Source organism: Chrysemys picta, chromosome 5 (assembly GCF_011386835.1).
Source record: "Chrysemys picta bellii isolate R12L10 chromosome 5, ASM1138683v2, whole genome shotgun sequence".
Taxonomy (NCBI): Eukaryota; Metazoa; Chordata; order Testudines; family Emydidae; genus Chrysemys; species Chrysemys picta.
The window spans coordinates 30,127,687-30,144,197 of record NC_088795.1 but is presented as its reverse complement, the minus strand read 5'-3'; the positions used below and the strand labels follow the sequence as shown (position 1 = coordinate 30,144,197).

At 44.7% G+C, this 16,511-nt stretch overlaps 1 protein-coding gene across 3 annotated transcripts in view; it reads right to left on the bottom strand.

Moving 5' to 3' along the window:
• Positions 1–16,511, bottom strand: part of BANK1 (B cell scaffold protein with ankyrin repeats 1) — a 287,338-nt gene that overhangs the window by 39,564 nt on the left and 231,263 nt on the right. For all 3 annotated transcript variants that reach the window (XM_008179150.4, XM_024099921.3, XM_042859972.2), the window contains exon 11: positions 5,960–6,226. In XM_008179150.4, coding sequence (XP_008177372.1) covers positions 5,960–6,226 — 267 coding nt within the window. The remainder of the gene's footprint in view (positions 1–5,959; positions 6,227–16,511) is intronic.

The window sequence follows — 16,511 nt, the reverse complement described above, 5'->3', positions numbered from 1 at the left end:
TACACTGGTGTGCATTAAACAACAAGCAGAGATACACTCCACTGTTTATTAAAGATGCAGTACGTTTAGTGGAGCGTTCAGTATAAAAGTTTGCATGTTCAGTATAATCTGGCAAAAAATTACATGAAATTAAGAGAAACCTTATTAGAACTCATAACAATTTTAAAAAATAATGAGGGGAGTCTCCTAGCTGAAGGGTCATAAAAACATTAAATTACAGATCTTTTACTTTCATCTGCTGGGAGACACAGGATCAAGATACTCAACTTGTATAAATTATCACAGCTCTGTGGAAGTCAATGAAGCAATGCCAATTTACACCAGCTGAGCATCTGACCATCATCCTTCAAAGCCTGGTCCTACTCTGAAAAGTGGCTGTGTATAAATGGTATAATGGGGTCCTATGTTCATTGCCTCTAAATCAACAAATCCCAAATTGTGGTCTGCAGAGCACTTATTGGTGATCTATGGAAAAGCTGATTAGTCACATATTTCTCTGGTCCAGTGAGTCTTGTTTCCGGCTGCTTCTAAAGTTATGCTTTTTTAATATGGCTGCAGGTATGGGGGAATCTGTGGGTGAGGCTCAGTGAAAGCGTGGATGGAAGCCATAACTGACATAGAACAGGCTCTATCGTGCTGTGGCCTGGGTTGAATTATTGTAAGCAAAATCCGCATAGGGTCACCTTGTTGGTAGTTCAGGGAACAATAGGGATACTGCTCCAGGACTTGATTGACCCATTCCATCTGCCCATTAGCCTGAGGGGGCTCCACGCTAAGGAGCTTAAAAAATTCAAGCCAAAAATGGGAGATGAAGTGTGGGTCTCGGTCTGACACGATACTGGTTGGCAGTTCATGGAACTAGAAAAGAGGCACACTTTTTCCTGGGTGGTAGGGATTTTGTGGCCAGAAACAAATTGTGCCATCTTGGTCAGGAGGTTGACCATGACTAGCACCACCATGCACCCATGACAGCAGGGCAGCTCCACAAGAAAATCTAGAGACACGGTGGACCAAGGATGGAGTGGGGTGAGCAAGGGCTGGAGAAGACCAAGTGACTTTGAGCATGGGTTCTTCTGTGAGCCAAAGGTCACAGAATTTAATGTATTTCTTGAAATAAGAGCTATCACTATCTGGTGTACTTCACTGCCTGCTCAGTATGTGTGCTTGCATGGGCCCAAACACACACCAGGTTATTATCTTTCACCAAGGTGTGTATTTATTCTTTTTTACAAAGTAACACAGTGTAATGCAGGCTTACAGCCAGGGGAGACTTCCATGACACCTTCATTCCGCAGCCCAGGCTCACCCTCTGAGCAACCCTTCTGAGCTGCCTCTTGCTTCCTGTTCCATCCAATTACCTCATTAGCCCAAAGATTATCAACCAGGTATGCACAATCCCACAATAGAAAGTGTATAATTGGCTTCAATGAATCCTGCACTCTTCCCAGTGCTGAAGCAAACCCAGTGACCACGGTGCTACACATAGTACCCGGTCACGAGAACTCAAACTTGGCCATGAGAAACTCTATGAAATCAAGCCCTGCATTTTAGACTGGCCAAAGTGCCCAGCAGACAGTGTGTCATGAGACAGTTTTAAAGTCTGGAGTCCAGGCTGTACTTGCACAAACGTAAATGGTGGTACATGCAATTTGATCATTTCTCTATGAGTGAGCACCGTAAACAGAAACTGGGCCCTGCTTCTGCAAGTAGGCCCTGTGGGAATAACCCTTTGCCTACGTCAAATGCTACTGACTTCAAGAAGGATCTACTTGTGAAATGGCCTTGCTCTTGGCTGGCATCAGGACTGAATGTGAGGGGATCTGCTAAACTAATAGCATGCATTTCCACCGCTTGATCTCTAAGAAGCAGATCCTGTAAGTGGTAGCAGTAACAGATTTGTATCCTCTCTGGATGCGGTATAGAAGAGGACAACACACACTGACCAGTAGGTTACCTACTTCCTGTTGACAGGGGACTGTCATTCTGAGCATCTGAGGGCCACAACAATTCAGAATCCTGGACAAGCCCCCACTATCCCACACTCACCATTGGGCTACACCTCTCCAGTCCACAATACAGGATCAGGGCCCTGGCAATAATATTTTACATTTAAATAACACCTTTTAGCTAAAGTTTCCCAAAGTGGTCTACATAGTAAATTTCACACCAAAAATACATTGCAACCTTACTATTCTTTCCAAATCAAGCACTCAGAAGTTAGGAGATGCTGTAATTAAGCTTGCCCATGCAACACCCCTGTGAGGTAAACTGTGGTGTTATTCCCATTTTACAGATGGGAAACTGAAGCACAGAGATTAAGGTCAAAATTATCCACTGAATTTGAATGCCAAATTGAGACACGAGGAGCCAATTTTTCAGAGTACTTAGCACTTTATACATTCAGAGCACAGCTCCCAGTTACTTCAGTTGTAAATGTGAGCACTCAGCACTTCTGAAGATCAGGCCCCATGATCTCAAGTTGGGCTAGAAAAAGAGGAACACACAATTAGTGACCACTTGTGAATAGTTTGGTTTAAGTGACTTGCTCAGCACCACACAGAAAGTCTGTGTCAGAAATAGGGACAGAATATTCAACTCTTCAGAGCAGCATTCAACTGTGTTAAACATGAGACCATCCCTTCTATTACTGCAATCCCATGTCTTATTCAGTATAGATCTTCCATATTGCTGCAACTAATGATGCAAAGGTCCTACAAACAACACTACTCAACCTTGATTCATCTCAAGAGCAGGACCAAATAGGCTTGTGGACTGAATCACCCAGGTGTCCTGTGGGGAAAAAACGTGATCGTGTAATTGATGCATATGGACAAGGGGGCCAAATTACAGACAACCTTAATTCTGATATTTCCTAACTTTTGAGTGCTTGAATTTACAACATTAATAATGTTCTTTTAACGCAGGTTTGAGGTTTTTTTTTTCTTTTTAAACCAACTGACAAAACAAATTCCATCTTGTGACATCATATTGAAACTCACATTGCTGTTCATCAGCAGGGTTGGAACCTTTTAATCCATCACACAAACCTCTGCCATTATAGCTAATGGAGCAGCTGATAGCAGTTGTTCCCCACATGGCTCCCAGTTGCATCCTCCTTGCTCAGCCAGTCCTAATCCTCCCCCTTCCAACTCACAGTCACAATTTCTCTCCCTCCTCCAATCCCAGACTCACAAGACTCCTGGCCCCAAACTACTCCTTTCTCTTCCTAAAGATCCAGTTTTTGTCCCCTCTACATTTGAATCAGATGAATCAGAATTCCTTCTCTTCACTGACTAGACGCCAGTCAGTCAGTCCCTACTCCACAGCATGGGGGCACTATAGCATTTCAAAGAACTCTCTTTCAACATGGACAAAACAATGTATTTTCCCCTATTCTCATTTTCCAAAACAGCTGAACCATTTTGGCTGAATTTTTCAAAAAACTGAAATCAGGGTCTTATAATGTAAAGTGTTGGATAATCTTAATAAGAGGTGGTGCTACCAGCCCTGCCTTTAAGAAAGGCATGACTTTTGTTATGGTTTTCTTGCCATTATTGGATAAATGTAAGGTTATGTCCTTAATAAAGAGAATGGGGAATTTAAATTAAACATACCACAAGAATCTTATCTTCCAAGTCCTCTCTCAGAGAATACAAGCTGGAAGAAAATTAGTTTTCTAATTAAGTGATGACTTTCTAAGAAATTAGTGCAATTCTTTTACATCCAGCTAAATTCTGAGAAACCTAGAGGGAAATAGCTTATGCTGATGATACCAACAACCATTCATAATAGCTCTGTAAAAGAAAAGATCCTTTTGGCGAATGTGGTGCAGATGCAGAATATTCAGTGTAGCAAAATGGCTTTTCTTTATACAGCTCTTAAGATTTCTGTGGAAATGTTAGGAGACAAACACTTAAAGGCCAGCAAAATACAATATGCCAAACTACCCATAGTAAAATTAAAATGTCTGTGTATTAATAATCAAATCATAAATCCCAAACAAAACAAACTACACTTCCAGCCATTTGACAAACCACTTCTTAACAACCTCTTCCGTTTTTTTATGGCCAGCCCCATAATTCAACTGGTCTCCGATGAGTCCAGCTACATTCAACCATATTTGGCTTTGTCTGTAATGAGTAGACACACCTGAGGTAACTCTGTTTTTTAGAGACAGAGTGTTAGCCCCATCCCAGCCAAACACCAATCACGCTACTGTATACATTTTCTCTTTCATTTCCATCCCTTCAGCATAGTTTAAACTCCAGTATTATATTTCAAAATCATCCTTATTTACATAAAACTGAACTGAAGAAAGGAGCTTTTCAATTGTGGAATAATGTTTTCTGTAATTGTTAGAGATGGATGAACTGATTTGAATAAATTAAGAACCTGCCCAAACTTTAGCTCAAAACTCAAACTGAATTTGGTATGATTTTTGTTTAATTAAAAAAATAAATCAGGATAACTTTTTCACTGATTTTTTTTTCTTTTTCAAATAATTCAAACAGAAGAGGAAACACTGTTCTCACAGTATTTCTGACAGAACAAAAGCAGGAAGTACTAGACATCTCACTGGAACGTCTGCACCCATGAGATTTCCAACCCAATTTTTCAGAAGCAGGAATTTCAGATCACTTTGATAAAGTTCAGATACACATCCTAATTTATGTGTAATTATTCCTACCAAAATAAGCTTCTATATCTTTGAGGTTCACTCATTAACTATCATAATGACAATTTGTGCATACAAAAACCTTTAAGATACTTTATTTCAAAATGCTAATTTAATGCCACAATAAGATTGCTAGGAAAGGAAATGCGCTCTGGATACAGAAATATTTAATCATAGATACTGAAACATCAGTTCCTAAATGCTGTTTTCCACATCTTCTTCCCAAGTTCAACACGGTTTACTGATGATTTGTGATAGATGAAAGAAGAATGGACAGAATTTTAAATCAGCAGGTTTGGATAACTTGCCTCCAAGAGTTTTAAAGAAGCTGGCTGAGGAACTTGCTGAACTGTTATTGTTGATTTTCAATTACTCTTAGAGAACTGGGGAAGTTCCAGAAGACAGGAAGAAAGCTAATGTTGTACCAATATTTAAAAAGGGTAAACAGGATGACCTGGGTAATTATGGCCTGTCACTCTGACATCAATCCCAGGCAATGGAGAAGCTGATATGGGACTTTTGATTAATAAAGAATTAAAAGAGGATAATGTAATTAATACCAATCAGCATGGGCTTCTAGAGAATAGATCCTGTCAAACTAACTTGATGTCTTTTATTGATGATTTACAAGTTGTGTTGATAAAGGTAAGAGTGTATATACATAGATTTCTGTAAGGTGTTTGATTTGGCATTGTACAACATTTAGATTAAAAATTAACCGGGCATACATTAAATGGGTTAAAAGCTGGCTAAATGGTAGGTCTCAAAATGTAACTCCAAATGGGGTAAATAGGATTTAAGGGAAGAACCACAGTAAAGAAAGTTCTGAAGCTGGGGTTGGGGAAAGGAAAGATTTTTTTTTATATTGTTACTTGGGCAATATATTGCACCCTTTGTTAACCGCTTGAAGGACACACCGAACAGAATGGGCCAAATCCTGAGGTGGTGTAAACTGGTGTAGCTCCACTGATTTACACCAGCTGAGTATTTGGTCTAGTAATTTTTCATCTTCCATCATATTGTGTTACTATTTTAAGTAATTTTGATTAGTTTTTTTTTTAAAGCAGCATCCTTTTAGATGCAAAATTGAAATTAGCAACAACTTGGATACTTTTTCAGTTTGTTTCAAAGAGAGAATAGGTTGATTCAAGTTTATTAATAGGCCAAGGACCTCAGCCTCAAGTAGAAGATAATCTTTAGAAAATTAATATTCATCATTCACAACAGACAACTCTACCCGGAGCAACACTTATCTGCCAGTAAATATCTTTAAACTAACCTTACCTTGTACTATATAGGGAGTGTTCTCTTCTTTAGGGGAACTCAATGGACGAGGGGTAGGTGCTGGTGGCCGGTTTATAATAAAGGATCCGTGTTGCTTTCTTTTCTCCTCATCAGATGCCAGTATCATATCATACACACTTTCATCCAACTCGGCAAAAGTATACGGATCCTCTTCATCGTCCTCAGATTTATCTTCTTCTCCACCGTATACTTCCAGATGACCAGAAATCTCATCTCTTTCCTTTCTGTCTTCATCCCATTTCCTTGCTGCAACATAGACAAGTTGTTTTCAGTCTTCAGACTCCAAAAAGCTGCAGTCTGATGCCAAGATTTTCAATTTAGGCGCCTAAATAAAAGTGGCCTGATTTCCCACAGTTCCTATTAAAGCCCATACAGATGGCTTCTAGGGGAAGCACTGCATTCTCATTTCTTCTTCATAGTTTTTGCTAAAGTTTTTGAGACTGGGAGCCAAGAATGAGGTAACTAAATAAATGGCCTTATTTTAAAAAATACTGAGCACCTAGCAGCTTCCACTGAATATAAAAGGTTTCTTATCCTTAATAGTAAAGCAAAATAAATGGCAGCTGTGGGGTTCTCAGCACTTTTGAAAATCAGTTCACGTATGTGCCAAATACAGCCTTAGTAGTCTAATTTTACCTATCCATATTTGAAAATTTTAGCTTTTGTCTCCCACATGCCTTCTGTAGACATGAAACCTCTTCCCAGGTGCTCCCTCCTGGCTTAGGGGCAGCCCTGCATGTGGTCCCTCACCCCAGTTTCCCTCTTGGATCCCCAGCAAATCCATGCAAACATGTTCTCAAGTCCATCAACATTTATTAATAATACATAGCACAAATGTCCCACAGCATGTCACCCCAGTGAAATTAGTCCTTAAATAATCCAGCTTTGTTCTCACCATATGCCAGTGTCTTTTGCCACATCTCCATCCCTTTGCCAGGAGAGTCCAGCCCTTCCTTCATGTGTGCAATCTTGTTCTTCCCAGTGGGAGCTCCCACAGCCTCTCTGCTGGGAGCACCTCTCACTCCCCATTCCTTCACTCCCCACTGTTCCAAAGAGACATCAGTGGGTAAGCCCCTTCACTGCTCCCCTTTCCTTCAGCCCCCTATGGCCATTGGCTCCATCTCTCTGGCTTAGAGCCAGCAGGCATCTCCCTCTTCTGCTGCTGTCACCTTCAGCCTTCTCCAGCCCTGGCTCTCTGGGTTAAGACCTGTCAGCCAGCAAAACCTTCTGGCTGCTCTCCTGTCTTCATCCTTCTCCCAGGAACCACCTTCTGTCTCTGGCAGCTCTTATCTCCTGCCCTTCCAGTCTGCTCTGACTCTCCTGGTCTCTTGCTCACAAAACCTTATTGGGTATGTCTACACTGCAATTAGACAACCATGGCTGGCCTGTGCCAGCTGACTTGGGCTTGTGGGCTTGGGCGCTGTTTCATCGAAGTGTAGACGTTTGGGCTCAGGCTGGATCCCAGGCTCTAGGACCCTGTGAGGTGGGACGGTCCCAGAGCTTGGGCTGCAGCCTGAGCCTGGAAGTCTACATTGCAATGAAACAGCCCTGCAGCCCAACCCCCACAAACCTGAGTCAGCTAGCACGGGACAGCTGCATGTTTTTAATTGCAGTGTAGACATAGTCCCCAGGTGCTGCCCTGCCCTCATCATCATCCACCTGGACTGGAACAGGAGAGCCAAGCCCAGTTTCCTTTAATGGCACAACTATCCTGCAACACTACCTGTTTTTTGACTTTGACCAAAATGTACTATAGCACTATATTATAAACCATGAAAGGCAGGGCCATCCCTAAGGTAGCGTTACCATTCGTCCGGATTCCCCCGGACATGTCCGGCTTTTTTGAGTTAAAAATAGCATCCGGGGGGAATTTGTAAATGTCCGGATTTCCCCCCCCATGCAGAGCACGCGCGGCTTACAGGGCAGCTGGCCGGATCATGCCATCGCACGAGGCTCCGGCAACCAGAGCCCTTCCTCCACTTCCCCCTCCTCTCCCCTGCAACTTGAGACCACTCCCCTCCTCTCTCTCCCCCCCTCCCCTCCTCCCTGCATTCGCAGATCGCCGGCCGGCCGTTCGCCTCGGACCTCCGGCAGTCTGGAGCTCCGACCTTGCTCCCCTCCCCCTGCTGCCGAGCACGCTGCTCTGCAGCACGGTAAGGGGGCCAGGGGGTCAGAGAAGTGGCAGGGAGGTTCTGGAGGGGGTAGTCAAGAGACAGGGAGCGGGGGGGGGTTGGATGGGTCAGGTGTTCGGGGGGGGCTGTCTGGGGGTTGGGGGTGTGGATAAAGGTTGGGGCAGTCAGAGTACAGGTGGGGGGGGGTCTCAGGAGGGGGCAGTTAGGGGACAAGGCACAGGGAGGCTTACATTAACATATTTAGTGTTATTTAATATCTGTCCTTCAATAGAATGGTTTTAACTATATAATAAATACTTATTAATGGATGAAATTCCAATTTAAATTATTAGTTTATTTTTTTTTTAACTACTGGATGTGGATGCGGACTGGCCGCGTATAGTAACCAGGAAAGGGCAGGTAGTCATGACTGTACATAAATAGGGGGTGGGGTTCTGGAGGGCAGTTAGGAGCAGGGGTCCCAGGAGGGGGCAGTCAGGGGACAGAGAGCAGAGGGGTTTAGATGGGTCAGGAGTTCTGGGGGGGGGGCTGTCAGGGGGTGGGGGTGTGGATAAGGGTTGGGGCAGTCAGGGGACAGGTAGGGGGTAGGGTCCTAGGGGGCCAGTTAGGATGTGGGGAAGGTCTCAGGAGGGGGCAGTCAGGGGACAAGGAGTGGGGGGGAGGGTTGGGGGTTCTGAGGGGGCGGGAAGTGGAAGGGAGTGGAAGGGGCAGGGACGGGGCTAGGGCAGGACGGGGGCGGGGCTAGGGCGGGGCTCCTCCCATCCTCTTTTTTGATTGTTGAAATATGGTAACCCTACCTAAGGAGATGCTTCCCCCAGATCCTGTCCCCACCCCCGTCCCGCCTCTTTCCGCCCCCCAGCCTCTTCCCTGCCCAGTTCTGCCCCCTCCCCCAAGTGCGCTGTGCACCCCCCCAGTGCCTCCTGACACTGCGAAAGCAGCTAAACTTCTGATCCATGGCTGGTGGTAGGCGCTGAGAGGGAGGTGGAGGCGCTGATCGGTGGGGCCCGCTGGGAAGCAGGAGGCGCGGGGGGAGGGGAGGTTCTGGTAGGAGGGATCCCTCTCCCCCCCCACCCACTTGCTGCTCGCCTCCCCGTTCGCCTCCTCACCCTCCCGTCTCTTGCCTCATCTCCCCGTCCGCTCCTCATGATTTTCTTGACGCGCGGGGCTCCCCAAAGTGTGGGGCCCGGGGCGGTTGCCCCGATTCGCAGTACCCAAGGGATGGCTCTGATGAAAGGATCCCCAGATGTACTTTTACAGCTCATGACATACAGTTCTATTGTATATCATCTTTTGTAATTCATGCTAATGCCTTACAAAAAAAAGGTTTCCTGAGCCTCTGCTTCCACCTTCCATATTCCCCATATTCCATATATTGTGTTTTCTGGCTGCCCATTGCATTCATGTTTAGCTTTCACTTTCTATTTAAAAAGCTGTAGGCAGAATTAATAATATCCCAGATTTAATTTTTTAGACAGCAATATATTAGAAGCTTGTGCAGAGAAAGTGATATTAAAAACAGCAGCTGGTAGACAGTTCATTTTTAAATCAGTGGTTTTAAAAACACTTGGACAGATGTCACAAACATACTTAGCACAATTTATTAATGATGATTCTGAGGCCACTGAAATGACGAATGTTTACATTTGCCTACTGCTGTCTACCTACTGTCCCCAAACAAACGGAAGATTCCCCTAGTAGGTTTTAGTAGTGAATCGGGGTTCCCTTTATGTTGTTGTGATCCCATGTATGTCTCTTAATGCTTAAAACCTTTCTGCTGCTGATTAGAGTGAGAAACATTTTGTGTGTCTTGGGGACTCCATCAAGCGAGTAAGTTTTAAAAGTGATACTATGTTCATGTAAACCGGCTACATAATTATCATCTACTGTGTACTCTGGATTTCTTATCTATAAAAATATATTGTAAAACATCTACTGTGGTGGATAAAAAGTCTGCAATAATGTGAGAAATAGACAGTCTGTTTCGACGTTTCTGTCTCAGTGGGCATTTTCATTCTCGGAACTCCAATAGGGGGCACTCTTATGCCATCAGCAAAAAAACCCTCTCTCTGAAAAAGGGCTGAGCACTAGAATGCCTTTTATCTATTCCTGAGCAATACCTGCAGTAAATGGCTCTAAAAATGTGTAGCGATGACTCATTACAGTTTCTCTTTGAAAAGAAACTATCATCCTAATTTAGAGAAGATCCTCATATGTTATTTTCTTTTCCCCCTTCCCCAGAAAGCTGTAACGATGAAACCAAAGCTAATACTTCATGAAAACACAGCACATTTTAAATGAAGGATTCATGTAGGAATTGTTTCAGAGGAACCTTATATTATCCCTAGGTTGTTAACTGTCTGTGCTCTGTATGTTCATATCTATCTATCTGTTCAGGTTCATATTTACGTTTTATAGGCATGAGATAGAGATGGAAACATTACTAATGCATAGTGTAGCCACATATGAGTTATGCAGGTTAATCCAAATTTATACCGAGAAATTCTTTATTCCAAGCTTACCCCTCTCATGTATGTAGCTACTGAGAACAGGGGGTAATGCAAGAGAAGGGGCTTTTGGGGGTCATGGTGGCAGTTCACCACCTCATGGTAAGTAGATGTGCTTATCATTTGTAATCTTTTTAATATATGCATATAAACTTGTAGCATCCTGCATTAAACCGGCTTTTTTCTTTCATGTTAGAGGACTGGAGGAAATCCTACTGAAACAAAAAAACAAAAAATCCACCCTCACCCACATCCTGGAGAATAGCAAGCTATACAACACGTAGCCACTCAGATACACATGAAGATGGGGATATATTAGATAGAAAAAACTATACAGTAGAGTGGGGTGGGAAGACTATGGAGTGTAAATTGTGAAGGAAGTAAGGATCGAGGAAGTAGGTAATCTGTAAAACCAGAGGATTAGAGGTGAGAGGCAATCTGGTTTAAGGGAGGGATAGCTCAGTGGTTTGAGCATTGGTCTGCTAAACCTAGGGTTGTGAGTTCAATCCTTGAGGGGGCCACTTAGGGATGGGGGGCAAAAAATCAGTACTTGGTCCTGCTAGTGAAGGCAGGAGGCTGGACTCGATGACCTTTCGGGGTCCCTTCCAGTTCTATGAGATAGGTATATCTCCATATATTATATTATGATCTAGGCAGTGGAAAGGAGCTAGGCCAAACTTAAAATGGCTGCCAACATTATTGCGCAATCACCAGTAAATTTATTATACAATAACCAGACATAATGTAGAATTGCCAGAGTTTAATTCATACTGAACAAAATCCTGAAGTCCTTATTCAGAAAAAATAAAGAACAGTTACTTACCCTATGGTAAGTAGACTGTCTAAAGAGACAGTCAGCAGGTGCCCTTTGGCAACCTGTCAGTGCTGCAAAATGCACTGTGAAAGCAGGGAACTGTGCAGTCTGGAAACAGCCCATTCAGAAGGGAGAGAGATGGGGGTCTCCACCCAGAAAGGCAACAGCTGGGGAACTGGAAGCCTGAGGGCGGGAGCCCTTGCTGCACCACTGAGAGAGGAGAAAGGCCACGTCCACAGCATGCCCATATGCTTTCTTCATCACACCATGCTGCATGACAGATAAGAAGCTACATACGTTGTTTTTAGCAAAAAAATTTCCTTCAGTTAAAACTTATCTTGGGGAAGTGAGAAGCTTGATCTATTCATTCTTGACCTGGCATCCGGAGCTGATGCTTGTTCTGGCCGTTCTGCAGTCCTTGTTTACCTAGAACACCTCAGCCCACTTTCTTGGAGTTTCTGCTGCTTGTTAACTTCCACAAGTGGGAATATGCAGAGACCACTCGAAGAAGAAATGAAGGTTACTTACCTGTAACTGAAGTTCTTACAAGAGAAGTCTCTGCATGTTCACACTCCCTGCCCATCTTCCCCGCTTCATTGGAATCTCAGGGCAAGAATTCCCAAATTAGTGGAAAGAAGAACAGGAGTATTTGTAGCACCTTAGAGACTAACAAATTTATTAGAGCATAAGCTTTCGTGGACTACAGCCCACTTCTTCGGATGCATATAGAATGGAACATATATTGAGGAGATATATATACACACATACAGAGAGCATAAACAGGTGGGAGTTGTCTTACCAACTCTGAGAGGCCAATTAATTAAGAGAAAAAAAACTTTTGAAGTGATAATCAAGCTAGCCCAGTACAGACAGTTTGATAAGAAGTGTGAGAATACTTACAAGGGGAGATAGATTCAATGTTTGTAATGGCTCAGCCATTCCCAGTCCTTATTCAAACCGGAGTTGATTGTGTCTAGTTTGCATATCAATTCTAGCTCAGCAGTCTCTCGTTGGAGTCTGTTTTTGAAGTTTTTCTGTTGTAATATAGCCACCCGCAGGTCTGTCACTGAATGACCAGACAGGTTAAAGTGTTCTCCCACTGGTTTTTGAGTATTTTGATTCCTGATGTCAGATTTGTGTCCATTAATTCTTTTGCGTAGAGACTGTCCGGTTTGGCCAATGTACATGGCAGAGGGGCATTGCTGGCACATGATGGCATATATCACATTGGTAGATGTGCAGGTGAACGAGCCCCTGATGGTATGGCTGATGTGATTAGGTCCTATGATGATGTCACTTGAATAGATATGTGGACAGAGTTGGCATCGGGGTTTGTTACAAGGTGGGAGTTGTCTTACCAACTCTGAGAGGCCAAAAAAAAATTAGTGGAAGGAGCTGAGGTGTGGTTGGGGCCACTCCACACTTTTACACCATCAGAACCCTTCAGGATCAGAGGAAAAGGGAGGAGTGAGGGGCCCCAATGGATACTGCTTGTCAGAAGTTTCCAGAAGTTTGTGGTGCAGGCACCTTGATCCCAGAAATGGGAATATGCAGAGGCTCCCTCAAAGAAGTAAGCTTCATTTCTTTCTTCTTTGAGAATGTGTCAGTGTGAATCCCACTGTATGTGACTGGCAAGCAGTTTCTTCTTTTGGATAGTGGGTACCCTGGCACTTGAACTAAGAGTGCTGGAGGTACTGCTGTATGCCCTGGTTTGAAGTGATTTCCATTATATCCTGGGGTTTACTGTTTGGTTCAATGGCTCTCAGCACCCGCCCTATACAAATTGTTCCAGTCCCCCCTGAGTGGGTATGAGGAATATCATCTGTGCTAATCAAATAAAAAATGAAGTACTACTCTTCGGAACTTGGCATCTGCCCTGGCTGCATGTCAAGTACATAATGTTTAAAGAAGGTCAGTGGGTTTGTCCATGTAGTTGCCTTACAGCTCTGTGAATCTGGCACATTTCTGACAAATGCCGACTTGCTCGCTTGAGCTCTGGTAAAGCGAGTCTTGACGTTCACATGTGAGGCTCACCAACCAGATAGTAACAAGTGGAAATGCATCGTGTAATCCACTTGGAGAGTCTCCGTGGAGAGATCACTTTGCCTTTCAATACACAAAGAAACAGGGAGGGTGCTGGAAGGGTTTACTCCTCTTTAGGTATTAAAATATAGGTCTGTCGCATCTTACGCACATTTAACATGCGCGATTTCAGCTTTACGCGGTCGGCAAAAAAAAAAAGAGAGAAAAATAACAATTTTAATACTGTACCTGTAGTGCGGGCGATTCCGCCCACCATTCAACTCAATGTAGTTTTGACTATACGCAGTTTTCGCTTTACACGCTAACCGCGGAACGGAACCCCGCGTAAGATGAGACTCGCCTGTAGGGCTCTGGAAATGTCCAGAGTGAGAATGGCAAATCCTCAGTTATGGCTTGCATTTCATGAGGAATTCCCTAAGCTTGGAGACAGGATACCCTCCTCACTAACACCACAGTGCTTGTGTATCTAGCTACATCCATTGTGGATTGCGGGGACATATTTGCCGCCAATTGTCCATCTTTTCCAATGTCTTTAAGCTCCTCTCAAGCCTTGTGAGGGAGCTTGTTGCTTGTTGCTCTGTCCCATGTAAGAAACTCTCATTTGTCTAGGAGAGCCTGGCAATTAGCCACCACTCACTGGTGATATAGAGATAGCAGATCCAATAATTTGGGATCTTTATGCATATTCTTGGCCAAATGCGATTTTTCTTGGATGACTGAGACCACTAGAGATTGGGATTAGGGTGAAAATAAAAATACTTGAACCTGGAAGGTGGCACCTGGTATCTTTTCTTGATATGTTTGTTGTTAGTGATACAGTGGCCAGCAGTTGCCATGGAGTTCATGCTGGATCTAGCAATCCCACATTTATGGAGAAGGTGAAGATAGGAAAATGAATAGCTTGTGAGATTTTTCAGATATTACTGAAGTCTGGATCTCCAGTGTGTCTGCGATCCATACCAGGAGCTCTTGGAATGCTTTGAAATCATCCAGCATTGGTATCAATGCTGAGGTGACCACCTTGCTGGTTGACGATTAGGAAAGGTCTTTGAGGGGCAATGCCAGATGCTGATGGATTTGTGCCTACACGTCCCGCTCCTCCTGGTACTCTGGGGTCTGCAGACTTGCCAATTAGGCTGCCGGAGAGGGAGATCTTCTCTTTCTTGATGGAGAAGCATGGCTCCTTCAGGCTTGCAAAGGAGGACTGTTTAGCCCAAGAAGGGCCAGACTGGTATCCCGTATGAATACAGGTGGTTGGAAGGTTGCTGACAGGACCAATGCCAGTCCTGATGCAGTGGCTGAATTCTAAAGAACTCTTATGTTTTTTTTCAGTGACCATAAGGGGGACGGCTTCCTGCTCGATACTGGTGAAGTGTGCCCCAGTGATGATGAGTATGTGTCCCACATGGGCAGTGCCAGTGGGTATAGTGCCACCACTGGATAGGGGTGCAGTGCTTCTGTCAGTACCAGTGGACATCTCAGTGCTGATGACCATTCTGCAGTCCACAATTGTTCCCCCATAATACCAAGGTTGGAGTTGGCAGTGGGGTCCAGAATCAAGGAAATCTGCTGCACTGTAGTTTGCTCCTTTTCACTCATCTTCAGTGCTAGGAGAGTTTGATGATTTATCCCTGATGCTTTCCTGTGTCTCTACATGAGAGGACACTGAGCTCTTCCTGAAGCTCCTGCCTCAGTGTTCTAGGTGGCCTCTTTCAGTGACCTGCTCTGATGTCTGAGGTTTTGCTGTCCATGCCCTCAGCAGTTCTGGTCAGTGTTGATGTAGTCAGTGCTGTGGTCGGTGTTGGTGATGGTTCCTCACTTGGTGCCAACTTCTCTGCTGAAGTCTTAGGTATCATCTGTCCCCCTGACGGAGCACACGAGGATGAAGGTTTGGCTACTATGGGAGTTTGAGCCCAGATCTTCTGAGTCCAATGCCACTCTCATGGATTGTTGTAAAAATGGAGTTTAAGTTTTGCATCTCACGATTTTGGGGTTCAAGCAGCAAAAGAAAGGCAAACCAGAATGTGGAATTTACCCTGGCAGAAAAGGCACCTGCTGTACCCATCTGTGATAGGGCAGCCCTGCCCTGCACTGGCCCCAGCGACGTCAGACCAGTAGCTCTGACAGAGGAAGTCCCACCCCGTTCGTACTGGGCATGCTCCAGATGCTCACTGAGTATAAAAGGAGGGAACTCAGCTCAGTTGGGGCTGGCGGCCGCAGGGGAAGGACCTAACTGGGAAGCTCCTGCAGAGGACCAGCCGACGCTCTTGAAGCTGCCAGGAACAGAGGCTTTTATAGGCCGGCACGAACCCCTGCTGTGGGAGGAACCAGAGGAGGCGATGGATCCGGAGACTCACGGAGAACCCTAGGATCCGTGGGAGACCCCAACTCCCCAGCCGGTAGGGAGCGACCCGGGGGAGGTGACGGACTGGTACCTTGACCCCGGTAAGCCTCAGCGTGTTTCGGTAGGACCCCCACGCTGAGCCAGTAGTAAGGTCCTATGGCCCTGCAACCAGGGGCGCTTATATGGACTCTGGCCATTAGGCCATGCTGCTCTGCAACCAGGGGCGCTTACATGGACTCTGGCCATTAGGCTGTGCTGCCCTGCAACCAGGGGTGGTTATATGAACTCTGGCCACTAGGCCGTGCTACCCTGCGACAAGGGTTGATCCTATGGACTCTGGCCAGTAGGCCGTGCTGCCCTGTAAGGAGGGGCGTAAACCCTCATACCATCTTTAAGTGGAATTAGTCCATCACTGGTTGGGCACAGCTGGAAGCATACAGGTTTTGAACCCACCAAGTTAAGATCCTTTTACAGAGGAGTCGTGTGTGTGTCTGTTTGTTCATTCGTTCATACAGGAGGGGTTAGGTTGAAGAATTTATATCCAGCCACGGATTATTCAGTCCAAAATGTTGTAAGAGACTGAAGGCTGCTCTGAAGTGTTTCAAGAAGTTTAGATGAAGATATAATAATAGAGTTGTCAGCAGATAGGACACCACAAGGTTCTGTCTCATTGCCATGCGTGGTCAGAGGAAAC